Source organism: Mytilus edulis, chromosome 1 (assembly GCF_963676685.1).
Source record: "Mytilus edulis chromosome 1, xbMytEdul2.2, whole genome shotgun sequence".
In the NCBI taxonomy this organism is placed as follows: Eukaryota; Metazoa; Mollusca; class Bivalvia; order Mytilida; family Mytilidae; genus Mytilus; species Mytilus edulis.
The window spans coordinates 81,539,848-81,556,392 of record NC_092344.1 but is presented as its reverse complement, the minus strand read 5'-3'; the positions used below and the strand labels follow the sequence as shown (position 1 = coordinate 81,556,392).

General features: G+C 32.2%; 1 protein-coding gene across 1 annotated transcript; it reads left to right on the top strand.

Moving 5' to 3' along the window:
* The first annotated feature begins 5,602 nt into the window (after window positions 1–5,602).
* Window positions 5,603–15,992, top strand: LOC139491840 (uncharacterized). Its single transcript, XM_071279737.1, has 2 exons — window positions 5,603–6,286; window positions 14,720–15,992. Exons 1-2 carry the CDS (start codon window positions 6,008–6,010, stop codon window positions 15,896–15,898), a joined length of 1,458 nt encoding a protein of 485 aa, XP_071135838.1. The 5' UTR covers window positions 5,603–6,007; the 3' UTR covers window positions 15,899–15,992.
* The last annotated feature ends 553 nt before the right edge of the window (window positions 15,993–16,545 follow it).

Sequence of the window (16,545 nt, the reverse complement as noted above, 5' to 3'; positions counted from 1 at the left end):
AATTAGCTATTGAATAGTACTACAGCGAGATGATAAGCGTTACCTTCATGACGAATAAATGTAAAACTTCCTGCCAAATGACGTTGTAAACGATTATACTTTCTTTCAGAAAAAAAATCGACTGTTTTTGACGAATAACGTACAACATTAAACGATAACGATAATTATTTGAGACCTCTGACGAATCAGGATAAAAATATTTTGACGAATTACGATAAAATTTTAACCAATTTGTCGCTAACGGTAGCAGAAAATGACCGTTTGATAAAAATCATGTCAGATATTGTACAACGCTCCTTGTGAGCTGTCGTTAATTATGTCCGATATTGTACAACGCTCCTTGTGAACCGTCGTAAATTATGTCATCGGATATTGCATGCAGATTTAGAGAGAGACTGCGAACAGCAATAGTTAACAACAAGATTAGATCTACAAAGATTTAGACACAAGTGAACTGAATTTCGTGGTTAGACTGGTAGAGTTACTGCACTTAGATAACAATTTTTGGTGGTTAGTCTTTTTGTAGAGTTAGAATAGATGACAACTTTTGACAAATTTTAAGGTTTGTTGATATTAACTTGGAAACTTTTTCAGATAAAGAAAACGGTGTAGTACACATAAAAAGATAAGCAAGAATTTCAAGTGAAAGAAATCATCAATTGGCTTATATTGCCGTTGTTACATTCCTTAAATACTGTAAATTCAGATATTATTTATTGCGTGCTGGACTGAATTTCCGATCCACCAGGGCTCTGCTGTACATCCGCTTCGGACCTTCAGCGGCTCACGACCCCATGTTCGATTAACAGAACGCAGCAAGTATCCACGTCTCTGATTAGTGCTGTGTTCGTTTGCCATTGAGAGATTCTGGCTAATGTGAGCTTATAGTTGGTTTGATTTTTTGGCTGTATTTATGACTACTCTTATGATAGCTGAACCATATTTGAAAAGCCAAATGGACAGTTCTCCGTGTATGCCCGCCCCTTTTCTGCACCTAGTACTTTCAAAAGACTTATCATTTTATACCTAGGAAAAGGGAGGACTGGTCAAAATGTTTGGGTGGTCAATTTTTTAGGTATGTAGAAGAAGGGGGGTTAGAATTTCTTTTATAAATTCAAAGTTGGGAGTCAGTTTTGTCTCTAATAAAAAAATTGTGAACTTTTGATTCAAGTATATCCTACTTATCATGTATGTCAAAGGTAAGTTTTTGGCGTGTTGAGAAAAGGGGGGGTCAATCTTTTTTAAATGTTTTAACTTTTAAGGGCATATGATACAGTTACAGAGGAGGTAATGACGTTGCTAACGTAAATTGTTATTTTAGCGACGCCAAACTAGGACTTATCGGGAAAAGATTCAGTTTTCGACTGATTTTTATCATTCAAACTTATTTAACTTGAAAACGAATTCATGGACCCCTCTTTTTTAAAATGCCATTTGGTTTGATTAAGCGAGAAGATTAGGTGTGCCAATTTTCATGAAAACGTAAATAGTGCATTTTTTTTAAATTTGATAAATATACAGCAAAAAAATATGTTTTTCTACATCCATGAACATTTGATATATATGAGTTATTTCTGAATAAAATGAATTTTTAGGATACTTATAAAATACAAAAATTACAAACTATTTAACAAAAAAATAATTTGTGTTTATCTTTTAAAACCAAAAAAGTTATGGTTTTCTTTCGAAAGGGAAAATACGGCCACAAATCCGAATTTTGAGCAAATATCACAAAATTTCGACCTCATTTTACTCAAAAAGTAGCACATGAAGGTATATTTGTTATTACATATTTAATTTAATGAGGTAAAAATGGTCTTTATGGACATTTTTATCAAAATACGGGATCAAAACTGTATTGTTAAGCCCTTAAGGGATGATAAATATAAATGGTGAAATATTATGAGGAAGGTGGGGGGGGGGCGGGGGGGGGCGGGGGGGAGGGGGGTAGGGAAAGTTTTATGTGTTTGATTTCAAAATGACCAGCCCCTTTCCAGATAAAAAATGATAATTCCCTAAGTGTTACAAGTTCTAATTAATTTAGATGTAAGTTTTAACTCTTTTAGATTTTTTATTGTAATATCTCTTGCAGCCTACCATGCTATGTGTTTTTTTGTTTGTGCATGTGTGATGTTAGTTAAGTTTAATCAAAATGGCCGAATTTTAACTTAATTTTTGTAAATCATTGATTGAAGAAACACTTTCTTTCCACGTTAAAATTCATTAGTTTTGATCATTTCTGGGGCAAGTGTGACATGAATGTTAAATCACTGCATTAAATACTTCACTGAACACATATTTTTAGATACATTTACAAGGCCAAAAATTCATCACTCATAACAACTCATCAATCAAAAACAGAATTGTATGCATGCCTGTAAAAATTGAATATATATGTAATACGTGATTAAGATGCACATTTGACAAGTCTGACGAACGTCCACATTTTCAATTAAATGTCGGAACTGCTTTCAGACTAAACCTTTAATGTCATAAAGGTAACCAGTCCTACATAACTCTTATCACTCCCACTAACAAATTATAAAAACTCTTTAAAAATATATTAAAAAAGTCTTAAAGACTATCCACATCCATGATTCCGAATTCTTTGGGACTCTTATTTTGAACGAATACATGCATGTATATTAATATATTGGCCTCGGCTATAGTGGAAAAAGAGCCGCGGTTATTTTATATTTAGAAATATTTATAATACATAACGCAAATTTTTGGTTCTTCCCTCGTCGGGATTCGAACCCATGCTACTGTGATATCGTGACACCAAATCGCCTGCACTGCAGCCGTCCCGCTAGACCACACGACCACCTGGGCTATATATATATATATATAACTCGTCTAATCATCAACAATGTTAGATCTGTAAATTTGCTTTTGCAAATTTTTGGTTCTTCCCTCGCCGGGATATCGTGATATCAAATCGCCTGCACTGCCAAGGTATCCGACGCGCTATACCACTCGACCACCTCGGCTTCACTTATATATATATATATATATTTAAGGTAAATAATAGAAGTCTTTTATTACATTTGAGATCCTTCAATAATTCCTCTCAAAATATCTACTTTCTTTTGTAATATGTGTTGGTTTTTTGTGGGTTTTTTTGTGTGTGCATTGTACCGTGTATGCAGAGAGATTTACGGATAAAGTTAAAAGATTTGTTACTTAATAAGAGAGTTTTTCATTTGATTTAATATCACGCCTGTAAAGTTGAATTAGAAGAACTTTGATTTTGAGAGAGATCTTTATTTGTAACGGATTGACGAGACAAAGAGCGCTAAAACCATGTAAAATATCTGTTTAATTAAGATATTTTACAATTGACTATAATAGTGCTATACAAATATATTTCAAAATAGAAATAAATTTCAACTTGAGAGATCTTAAGTTTCATGTAATACTTTTAATTCTCAGTGTTGTTCAAATTTTTTGGCTAAATTTAACTTTAACAAAGATGAGTTATAAAAAGAAATTTCTCTAACAAACAGCCCTAAAAAATAGCAAAATGATTACTAAAAGTAGTTTTTATTGGTCATTTTTTTTTTCTCTATGAAATAAAAGTCAAACTGTTATATAGCTTTTCATTGTTTCTGATTAGTTTGCATGATGTGTAGTTATGGGGCCCATAGATTTCTTATGTCAAACACCAATTGACCAGTTCGAATTACAGTTTGCAGGTATAGGATGAATAGTGTTCTTAAAGAAATTTTCACATTATATCAGTCCATTCTGATAAAAATATTTGGAATCTCAATTGTTGACTGAAATATGGGAAATCCAATAAGCATATTTCCAAGCAACTGCTCTGTTTTAATGATGATGTTTTCTCGTATTTTTCACACCATTTTTATCTCAATTATGAAAATCTGCCACCTATCAAATATGGCCGAACTAACCGCGAAGGGGCCTGCCTCTTGGACAAACTAGAAAATATAGAAAGAATGCCACGCAAATATTTTGAAAAAAAGATCCTTTGGTCCAGTGGCAAATATATCATACATGTCCAGGACTAGCCACGTTAACCATAAATACAATCAGAAGCTCAGAAATAGAGGACGTCCGGAACGGTGAAGATCTGGGAATTCTTGACTGCCACTTGAAAAGGAGGATATTGTGAATACGGACGGAAATTCTGCCTTCCAACATGCCACCTACGTATATATCATCAGAATTAGTGCAATGGTCCTTAACTTGTCACTCTCTTTACGAGACATTATATTTTACGTCTCTCACCGGTGGGGATAGCGTACTTGCACATCCCGCACAGCCAAACGGGCGCCCCACTTCGGCTAGGGTTTTACTGCCGGTCGAAAGAAAACAATATTTCTTATCCTTGAGTCACCCTTGGAAGCACGTTTTTAAGCGAGATTTCTTTGCTATCATGATTTGTCGTATGATGATCTCTACATGCTAACTTTGGATAACTGTTTTAAAAGATGTCGCATTGCTGTCCAAATGAAGTTTAATCCACATTTGCATGTATTCATGTTTGGTCGTATTTATGCTCCACCCTGAAATGTTTTCTTAACATATTAAAGTAGGGGTACCATGTGTTCATTTATTCGTCCGTCCGTTGCCACGCATAATATATCCACAAATCTCCCTCAGGACGACTGTGCTTAATTACATTATAACCCTCTTCAGCTGACAAGCAAGGTATGGATTTTAAAGGTTGCTCGCTTTTCCAGGTTCATACATGTACTTGATTTTGTTTTTTTTTTATTCCTTTTAAAATTTATAATTTATTAATGCACATCATCTGTAAATGATTTTTGATATACGTGAAAGGGATTTAATTCAAATATGGAACACAAAAACGGACAGACTGGTGATGTTACATTAACATCCTCTTCATTTTATCGTGAATTCTTTCGTTATTTTCACATCTTCATTTCTGGCAAAGGGATCCCATATTTCTATCAGATTTTCTTTATCTTTGTATTATTATTGCATTTAGATGCACTTTACATTTACAGTAATTGTTCAAACTTTTAGATCTGAATGGATTTTTGATAATAGAAGTTTTGACATCCATGCTCATTAAATTAAATTTGACGTCCTACGATTTTTACTAAGATTGATTTTTTATATCATTTGTATGTGAATGTTCAGCAATGTTTGAAATTTATGTTAAATAGAATTTGAAGTCTAGGCCTAAAGGAACAAATAAAAACAATGTGTAACGGAAATATTGTTTGAATTCGGCTATAACTGTCGTAAAACAAAACCACATTAAATTGTTACTTAAATTATTTCATTATTCGACACCTTGCAAACTCACAACTATTCAATACAGGACACTATTCTAGCATTGACATTAGGAAAATTTAATTTTTACAGTTGGATAACTTTGATAGATTTTCATATCAAATATATAATATTTCGTAAAAATAAGCAAGAATGTTTTTCAATATTGATTCAATTCATTGATATGAAAATAAAGTTTCACGGTTCTAAATAAGTATGTAAATAAACTTGTTAATTCAGGTAGAAAATATATTTCTTTCGCATACCGTCCTCGGTTAAATAAATTACCTTCTTTTCACTATAATATCTTTTAACTCTAATACTAAGAATTTTGAATAAGCACGTGATTTGTTGGTTCGCCTGGAGGTGATGTATATAAATTTGATATTTAAAGCATATCTTATCAGTGTAGATAGTTATAGCAGCCTTAAATGTTCAAATTGAAAAATGTTTTTGATATATAAATACGTTTTATACTGAATTTCGAAATGCTCGAAGGCACGTAACTCTACATATAAAATAAATAACATTCTGTGCGTGATCTGTATTTTTTCTATAGTCTGGATATTCCCGTCGAGAAATGAAAAAGTAGTGTCTATCTATTCAGCAATTAGTTTATTTAAGTATCACTTTCATCGCCACAGGACAGTGAGAAAATGGACAGAAAATCTAATAAACGCTATTCAGTTTAGAAAAATGAGAAGTGTCTATGTTAAAACGTAACCTTGTGTAAATTTCCAAAATGGGGACGCAAATATTTAGTGATGAGACTGACAAAGATGCTGAAAGCATCATTAAGTATACCAGACAACCAAAGAAGCCACCAGAGTATGTCCCTAGAAGTCGATCATTGGATGACTTGCCTGGTGGATTACGTGTACCAATACTCAAGAAACCAGATTCACGTTTTCAACAAAAATATGAAGCAAACGTTGCTGGTTTGGAGGAACTAAAAATGTTACGACAGAAACATGGGAAAATGGTGGAAGACATAACAGCTACATTAGTCCCTCAAGAAAAGGTTTGTTATTATTTTCATTATTGATACATGTGTATGATGTTATTGAACTGTTAAACAAACTGTGCTAGTCCGTACAACTACCTATCTTCTTCCATTCTGATGTCCTGAATATGTAGGAAATAATTGTCACTGGACGGTAAGCCAGCAAAAATCAATCTTTCATTCAAAATAAAATACCGGTAATTAGAATGGTAAATTTGAATTATTAATTTTATTTAAAAAAATCACCTATATGTTTAACTTGTCAAAAGAGACGTCTCATCAAGTTTCAAATTTCCATATATGTTTAAACTTAATGACTTTTTCAATATGAAAATAGTGTATTTACATTTAAAAATTTACGATCGGTCGATCAATATACATCAACTGTATCAAAGTAAATGAGGGTAACCTTAGTGCAGTCTTATATAATCTACGAAACTTACGTCATAAAGTAACAAAATGATAATATATTTAAACACTATCCTTATGCCTAGGACAAAAGTAAGGTATACACTGATTTTCTTGTCTGACAAAGTGACATGACACATAATAGAAACGACGTTAATCTAACCGTTTGCAGCTCCTTTGCTATGAGCATTTGTTTTGGTCAATTTTAAGATATTATAAACAAAATTTTCACTTCATAAAATTGTAACTTTTCTCTCTCGTGTCTAGACTGAGGCATGTTTCAACAATAGTAATACATATTGTACAACGTTGTACCGACACCTCTGACTGTGAGGCATTTTTTACGCTATTCAAAAATAGGTCTATGAAACCCCAAGGCATACACAATAAATGAAACCTTTTTCGGTTGTAAAAGACTCAAATTTTCATTGTGTTATTTTATATTGGACGAAAAATCATATTCTAATTTAAATATTGTTTTTTTTTAGCTTGTTAAGAAACTATTTGTCAACAATCCACAAATGAGTTCTAGTTTAAATTTTGGCAATTATGGGAAAATATTTGTACATAAGGACAGACTAAGTACAAAAAAAAATGCCTCGATGACAAGTTCTATATTTACATTTTGTCCTGTTAGCTGTACTTTAATTACACTTACACCGTCTAGGGTGATATCGATACCTTGATCGGGGATTCTTAAGTAACTAACTAAAATAAACCTACCTTGGGTAGTCAGTAGTCGGTTTATGTTTAATTAAACTGGAAATTTTTCGGACCTCTCTGTAATTAATGTAGATAAAGAAATAGAAAATAGAAGAAAAATTCATTGTTCTAATATCCATTCAAAAATTGACAATCCGTCGCTCGTCTGTAAATTGTTCATATTGGGCTTATTGAAAAGAACATGACCCTCTGACTTGTCTCTATAAAGACCGATTCTAACCCCCTTCATAAATATCAACTTTCTAACGCACATAACATTAATGTACTACATGAGACACATAAGGCATATGTATAGTTACTATCAAGGGGTCACGAACATTCATCCGACTTATATATAAAAGTGATGTGGTATGTTTGCAAATGGGACAATTTGAACTATCGACCAAAGTCCAAATGAAGTGGTTGTAAGCAATCATAGGCAACCGTGCTGCCTTCAACAATGTGTAAATCCATACCCGTTTTATGGTCGACTATAAAAGGCACCGACTTGAAAAATATGAAACAATTCAATTGAGAAAACTATAACGGCCTAATCGATAACAAAACAATTTGTTAATGTTTAAGAATGGAAAAGGACCATCAGATTTGAAACAAATCAGGGCTAGTATACTAGTACTTGTTTTAACTTTCAGAGATAAACCCTAAAAGTAAATATTTCTTTATAAAATGACAACATTGGTAGAATTACATCTTTTTTTTTTCATTTGCAAGCATGCAGCGCTTTTGTTAATTTTCATAAGAATGGAATAGACAAGAGAAATTGTCCATCGGATACTTTAAAAGGCATGCTCATTTTCTGACCTAGAGTGGGAAGGATCCAGGTTGGACCTCTTTTTTCTTTTATTATTTCTTTGAAGTAGAGCCAAAAAAATATATATGAAAATCAGACTGGACTCCCTTTTAAAAATTTTTGGAATGTCCAAAATGACTGAAAGGCCCGACAGTCCAAAGGCCTACGACAAATTTAACATCAAGGAGGTCTCATTCTTATATTTACATTTTAGTTACAAAAGAAGTTTGATAAGTCGTTTATCAGTCTTTTTTATTCATTAAATCATTTCTTTTAAGTTTATAGTTGCTAAGTTGGCAAAGGAAAATCTATTTCAAAGTAACAATATTGAAAATATTTTACTAGACAGAGCCAAAGTTTAATCCAGTCCAAAGGATTTAAAATTAAGATCAAATACAATTTATAAGAAATACATTATGACTATATCTATTTGTTCAATCAAATTTATTTACATTAAGCTCATTTTCTATGAACAACAGGATAAGAAAAAACTGCTTTACACAGTTATGTGATATTTGCATACCTCAAGTGATGACTTGCTTTTTGATGACATGTCTTGTTTTGTAACAAATGCGTTGCCGTTTGAAATAATTATTTTTTATCGCAATATGTAAAATCAGAAAGTACTTTACATAAACGTTCTGATAACTCACTGTATGTATTACAGTTTCTATTTATCATATGATTAACCACGATGACAATTTCTGATTTACTCCAAACTTAGTATCATTTAAAAAATTGAATGTGTTATCGCCCCTCAAAAGATTAATGTTGTCCGTCCTTTTTCTCATGCGGAGTTACATTGTTGACATAAATGTTGGACGTGGGACAAGTTCAATCATCGTTTCATTCTGTAAGGGGTCTAGTTAGTATATTGTTTCCCCCCAGATTGCAACCACATTAACTTTGAAGTGAAATCAACCAGAAATTCATTTTTTTTAAATATATGCAAAGTTTACTCTGTGTTAACAAAATTTATGTACACACATTTCCCATAGAAGTTGTTTTCCTGGCAAATTCAATGAAAATTGAGTGAGTCATATATACGACTTAGTTATAGATCTATTTCGAGAATATCGTTTGTCCATTATACGCCATCGTGGTTGGCAGTTATGGCTACAGTTGTGTTGCTCTGTCTGAAGTTTTCTATGTAGACTGTTGTTTGTTATTTCGTCGTTTTTTCGGTTTTCTTCGATTTGTGAGTTTTAATATCCCAGCCATTCTTCTGTTAATTGTATTAAGTGTTTTAGATTAAGAGTTACCTAAGATACATGTAAGTAGGTACGTACTGTTAACTCATTTTGGTACCAGTGGGTTTCCTTTGAGTAGCTTCTTTCCGATTTTAATACAAATAGAATCGTGTCAGTTGAAAGAAAGTAGATTCACAAAATTTAACTCTCTGCTTTTTTTAGAGGAATTAAAGCAATTATTTAACAAAGAACATAATGATATACATCATACCAACTAATTTAACAGGAATCATTGAACGATTTTCAAAACTGCAAAAAAAACACTCACTTAATGAGATCATCAAAATCGTTTCGAATGTTTCGAATGCTACGGGATCTGTAAACATTTTCTACAGAAAGATTTTACTTGTCACGCATTGTTTGCCTCCATCGCTAAAGGTGGGGCATGTAAACGCTTAACTTCGCCCGTCCATTCAAATAGACGATTCATAGGGTGTGCAATGCATCAACTGCATTTTCTTCAACATTAATTAAAGTTTGCACAAATGTATTAATGCTATAGAGGTAATAGAGGCCAAAGTACCTAGTTTGTTTCATGTTTAACTTTTACGGTTTTCCTTCGGAATCACTCAAACTTGACCGTAGGTGAATGAAACATTTGCCACTGGACGTAACATAAAGCAAAGAACAATCAGTCAATCTTTGAGAACTCTAAATTTTATTGCACAGCGCATTTAAAGCTTCTTTTTTTCAAAACAACACTGTCAACAACTGTGCGGAATAGGTTCAGACACGATATTGGTCTTGTTATATATATGTTAGCGGCAATAAGTGAAATTAGGCATTAAGCTTAAATCCTAGGCAATAAGCTAACGCCTAGGCATTAAGTTATTGCCTGAAATTTTCAGGCATTAAGCTTATTTCCTGAAATCTGATGATAATTATTCATCCTATTGCCGAACATAATTTTAGGCAATAAGTAAACTCTGGAATTTATGCATATAAATATACATTCATTTGACAGATCTTCAAATTTAGTAAGTTTATTTAGTAATTTTAGCATTTAAAAAACAGATCTAACGCATACTTTTTTCATGTTTTTTCGGCATTACAAAATATTAAAAAGATTTTTTTTTTTTTTTTTTATTGTATTCAATTGAAAAAAGGGGGAGATTCTATAGAGTAATCATGATGTCCATTTAAAAATTTGTACACTTCACTAGTCGAACTGGTTTGAACTGGTCAATAGTAGACAAAATTAAGATATGATATATTGCTCACACCATTTTCCATATTCTTTTCATTGAACAAGTACATTTTCAGTTCCACAATTTGTGACAACAAAATGATTTTAACACAAATTTCCATCAAGTTTTCATATTTTAAAATTATTATTTGATGCGTTTTAATATAAATAACATGTTTTCTGAGTGATTTAAATTCCGGTCTTTTGTGGACAGTTGTCTCATTGGCAATCATACCACATCTTCTTTTTTATATTTAGGACGAAACTGGGCCCTGTAGTTTTATTTTTCTTTTGCTCATATTCAAACGTATGTTAATTGCAGTAATAAAATTAAAATAGTTGAAGTTCTCTGTATTTATAATGAAAGATGCACGATATTTTCCTTTGATCTATTTAGTATGAAACCGTGACACTTCGAATTCATCTCCCTCAAAGCATATAAATAAATGATTATACCGATTTTATATTTAATTTTAACTATTTACAGTGAGTTTGTTCAATTGTAATTTAAAACATAGTTATATTTATGTTTTGTTTCAAAGAGTTTAAATGTACAATTATGATATCAAAATTATTTATTACCCTTTAATTTAAAACTAATAATTATTTGCCAATAATAAATCGGTATATAAATTAAAGTTGTTAGTTAAATTTGATACAATTTTTCAATTTTTTCATTTGCTATTTTCTTTTATGCCAATACTTAGGACAGCGGTTATGACATCCTTGCTAAGATTATCCTCAGATAGCTTCGATGTGTATGCTGAGACATGTTGAAAGTCGGTCCTAACTTTATCATAATTTCTGTCCTAAGAATATCTTATAGGGTCGATCTTAGGACAGTTTCGATAAACAGGCTCCAGTTCTCATAATGTTATTATGTAACAAACATAGTTTTATTTAAATGTCTTTTATTTACTCGCATTTATACTTTAGGCATTACGCTTAATGCCTGCACACATTTTTCAGGATTTAAGCTTAAATCCTAGGATTTAAGACTACTGCCTAACATAATTTAGGCAATAGACGTACTGCCTAGGCGTTAGCTGAGCTTAATGCCTGATTTCACTTATTGTCGCTAACATATATATATATATATATATATCGAAACGATCATTGTTAGGTAAGGTATACTACCCTCCATTCGAAGTAGCATAGTCCTACAGACAAATAGATTGGTTATCTGTCGGACTAGTCTACTCTAAGTGGAGGGTAGTTTACCTAACCCAACAATTACTTCACGATTCAGCTAGCAAGCAAGCTAACCAAATATATCACATGTGCCTACACGCTCATTGAAATCGGCTGTATATAGTTGAAACGAAGCCTTTGTACCCGTCAAATAACTTGATCTAACAATAATCATAAAAAAGACTATTTGGTATACAGTGCTTAGGGAATACATACTTTTAAAGAAAACAAACGGCCTTATTATCATTGATATTATCTACAATCTAAAGTCAGGTTGGCAAAGACCACACGATCCTTATTATACTGGATCCTCTAAAGTCAGGTTGGCAAAGACCACACGATCCTTATTATACTGGATCCTCTAAAGTCAGGTTGGCAATTAAGACCACGCGATCCTTATTATACTGGATCCTCATTGCGATTCTATACAATCTAAAGTCAGGTTGGCAAAGACCACACGATCCTTATTATACTGGATCCTCATTGCGATCCTCAGTGGACAAAGTTCTTTTTGATAGAACTATTATAATGTAAAAAAAAGGTTTTTTTAAGTTTAAATGGTTTGTTTAATTTAATAACAGTCAGAAATTTTAATTATATTGAGACATTTTCAAAATTTAGAAAATTGCATCTAAATGTTTCTTTTAATTACTAAAAAGTATGTGAAGTAATTTACATTTTTGCTTAAGGACCTTTTTATGCGCACGTGTTGTCCACAGCTACGACCTTCCACTAATCATCTACAACGATCAGACATTTTCATGGTTTGTAATAATAGCGATATACATATATGGAATATTTTAAACACGGAACACTCGATAATTATTTTACGGAGAATTAGACAGGGGTAATGAAGCATTTAAGATTTCTCTCTTTAAATGCAATTAAAGTGTGACCAAAGAAAAACATGACAGCCCTAGGAAAAACATTCTCTCACATCAGCAAGTCCAGGGATATGATACATATATAATCGCATTTCTATCGGTTTACATTTTAAGTCAAATAAATCCCCAATGTTGAATTAATATAAATATCTTTTCATCTTCTTTATAGATAAGAGTATTAATTTAATGCCTTCTCTATATACATACACATGTTTAAAATTCAAATATTTCATATTTAAATCATTGGAATCTATCAAGAATTTACTTTTTAAAGGCTTTGAAATAAGACTTTACTTTCAGTCATGTCAAGGGCGTCATTCGGATTATCGAGAAATCAGCCCGTTGGTTTTACGTTTGTATACAGTAACATAGAAGAGAAATCCTTTGATCGAGTAGGCAACTGGTCTGTTGTAAATAATTTGTAAAAAAAATGACACAAATTTTATACTTTTTTTTTATTTCTCGTATTCGTATTGTTTTTACAAATAGTATCGAAAATCTAGCAATATGGTTCAGCATCTAAAAAAGTTATCTCTATTACACTATTTTAGACAAGTGATTGCTACATATAATGTACAATCCGAGTTAGCCTTTACTCGCCAATTAATAGAATCAAATATCGCAAAAATAAGTTCCATAACTTATCATTATTTATCTTATTTTGTTCCTTAGCTAATTCTCTAACTCTAACAATTTAATTAAAAAGAGTATTGGCCTACAGTATCAAAGGACAATACTCGTGATTATACATGCATGTTTCTGTCGATTACAGTGTAACTCTATTTGCGCTATGTTGATTCCTTCAGCGCAAACAGTCTTTAACCCTGTCCCATTTTTCGGCGGTTTTCTATGTTGGGTTGTTGTCACTATGACACATTCCTCATTTCCATTCTCAATTGTATTCCCTATTGGTCAGGCTTTACTTATAGTGGATCACATATCATTCAATTAAAATGAAAATGAAATTCTTTGCAAATTTTTTCAATAATACACTGAGATTTACACCGTAAAGTTGTTATTTATTTGTTCATTATTGGTATCATATTGTAATATCAATCTCTTATCTCGTACAATAACAAATCTTATTGATAAATAAGTCACATACAAATAACATGTAATACATTTAAATTATATAAGAGCGAACCTTTATTGAGGATAATGGCCTCTCAGACGGTCATTAGAATTCCGGACATTTACAGTAAATCTTGTAACGAGATTTCAATTACTCCAGACTTGTCAATATGTTGATTTATAGAAACTTTTGAGAATTAGATAACATAAACAAAAACACAATCTATGAATTATGCTATCCGTTGGTCTTAGTATTGAAAAACAATTTCGAAGATTTATGCTTATTAAAACATGTGCTTCCTATTTTAAAATACCACACCTCCAGCAACTGTCGGTGTATCGAAAGTAAAAAAATATATACCCCCCCCCTTTTCCATCCTTCCGATACATTTGAACATAAGTACTAACATTAACAATGCTCATTTGTGAATAATTATGTTAAACCTTTGGGGTTTTTTTTCAAAATGAAATCCTCAAATCATTCATTTGTGTCTGTCCCAAAATATATACAGGTCAAAATAGTATGACCAGTTTAAAAACTTTTATTATTTATGACAAGATCAGTTTTAAATATTTTCATGACTTTGTTTACGTTCAGGTTCTTAATTTATCTTTGATCCGTTATGATATGTATCCATAAAAAAATAATATTGAACAATAATTTACACAGCAGTTGACCCCCGTTTCAAGGTCTGACTTTCATCTTTTAACAAATTTATATTTTTAAAATCTATATGCGTTCTCCGACATTTCTATACACAATGTAAGCATAACCAAGGCATTCAGACAACTGATCGTAAATGAGGCTTTTGGAACAGTGTATCTTTCATATATATTGATATCTCAAGTCGCTTCATTTTCATATTCCACACTGTTCATGTTTAAAAACATAGCAAAAAAAGAACAATTGTTAGTAAAATGAGTAACAGCTTATATTTATTTTTGTAGAACCAGATAAGAAGTAGTCCAGTCAGACTATCGTCTTCAAGTTTAGCTATTATCAAAGAAGAGTCACAGGTTAACAGTGAATTTCATGTCGAAACCACGAATGATGAAAGCCATCACTCCAAAGTCCGTTTTAGTATTTGTAGTGATGATTCACTAAAGGACATTAGCATGTGTAGTAGCGACAGTAATATAAGTGGAAGCACGGAGTCGCTTAATCGTTCATCAAGAGAAATAGATGACCAAATAAAAACTCGCACAAATGAACAAATTTTAGAAAGTTTTCGAAGAAATTTCCCGACAGCTCAGCCGCCACAAATTCAGCCTAGACGAAGGGCCAGTATTCAAGTGGACACTTTAACTAATAGTAAGCCACCTCCGATTGACCGATCGATCCGTCCAAAACTTCGTAGGGCAAGCTTCCAATGTGAAGCTGTTATTACAAAACAGTTTGAAAGGGGAGATTCTGTTTCCAAATTAATATCCGATTTTAAACTTCAATATAACTTTCCTTCTCCTGTACATGCTGTTACAAGACAGTATGGCAGTTCTTCTGATATAAAAATGAAAGATAAAATGGAGACCTCGCCCAGTGTTGAAAAAGATTTGAAAACTATTCTTACAGAATGGGCAGGTGATCAGACGACAAATAAAAAACTAACCAAACAAGACGCTGCTAACACTAATACCAAAGTAAACTCTGAAGGAAATACAAAGTTTAGAACAGAAACAAATTCTATCGGACATGCGCGTAATCTCAGTTTTACGTCAGACTATTTTGGGTCTACAGAAACATTAAATACAACAAAGAGCTTCCCTCTTGCAGCCAAAGGAATTGAAGGAATGAATATAAGACGCCAAAGTTTACCTGTGATATTGACTAGCAACGAGAGATTGTCTGAAACAGTGCCAAAGTTACCAGAAAGAAGGAGGTCTCTCATGGACAATAAGCCTAATACAAAAAATAAAAGAGAGTCAAAAAAAGAGAATAAAATACAAATACTAAGCACTGAATCTGATGATGGCATTTTTCATGACGAGGACGAACTTACTAAACAAGAATTGACAAATAAAGTCCACAAAGATTACAGAGACATGGATGATGTTTTTCGTCCTAAAAAACGAAACGAACCGAGTAGGCCAGACATTAAAGTAACTTTGGCTTTGGAAACAGCCTTGTAACTGTGATAGTAAAAAATAGTCGCTTATTATAATAAAACTTCAATGCTCTGTTACATTTGTTAAATATGATAATAAAATGTCTGGGTAACGGAAATTCATGCCCTATTTATTTATGTAACTATATGTCTTCATCATGTTAATCAGAGTTAGGCGATGTCCGTTATTATCACATCTTGTGTAACGGTTTTTGATCTGGATCCCGATTGGACATGATCCTAGTTTATCTCGAAGATGTCAACGTTTTATAATATAGATAAATATCTAATGGCATAACAGGTGATATTCCTGGGGCAACATACGTACTGATCAGTAAAAGTAATAAGATTTATTAACAATGACAATTTAAGTTGTGGTGTCAACATATTACCATTAATAAACTACCTAAGTGTTAAGAATCACTTGACCTATGTCAATACTATAGACCAAGAAGATATTCAATGTTATTTGTGGTTATAATGACCAAAACTCCACAGGTGTCAACTGGGAAATATTCATTAACTCAGTAAATAGCTAATAATCTTTCATTTCTTTACTTTTAAAGTGCATTAATAAAATGTAAACTATTTTGGCATCTTACCTTTACATGATTATGTGATATGTAAGTTTTTATAAGACATAAAAGAAATTTGACAGGGTCAATATATATG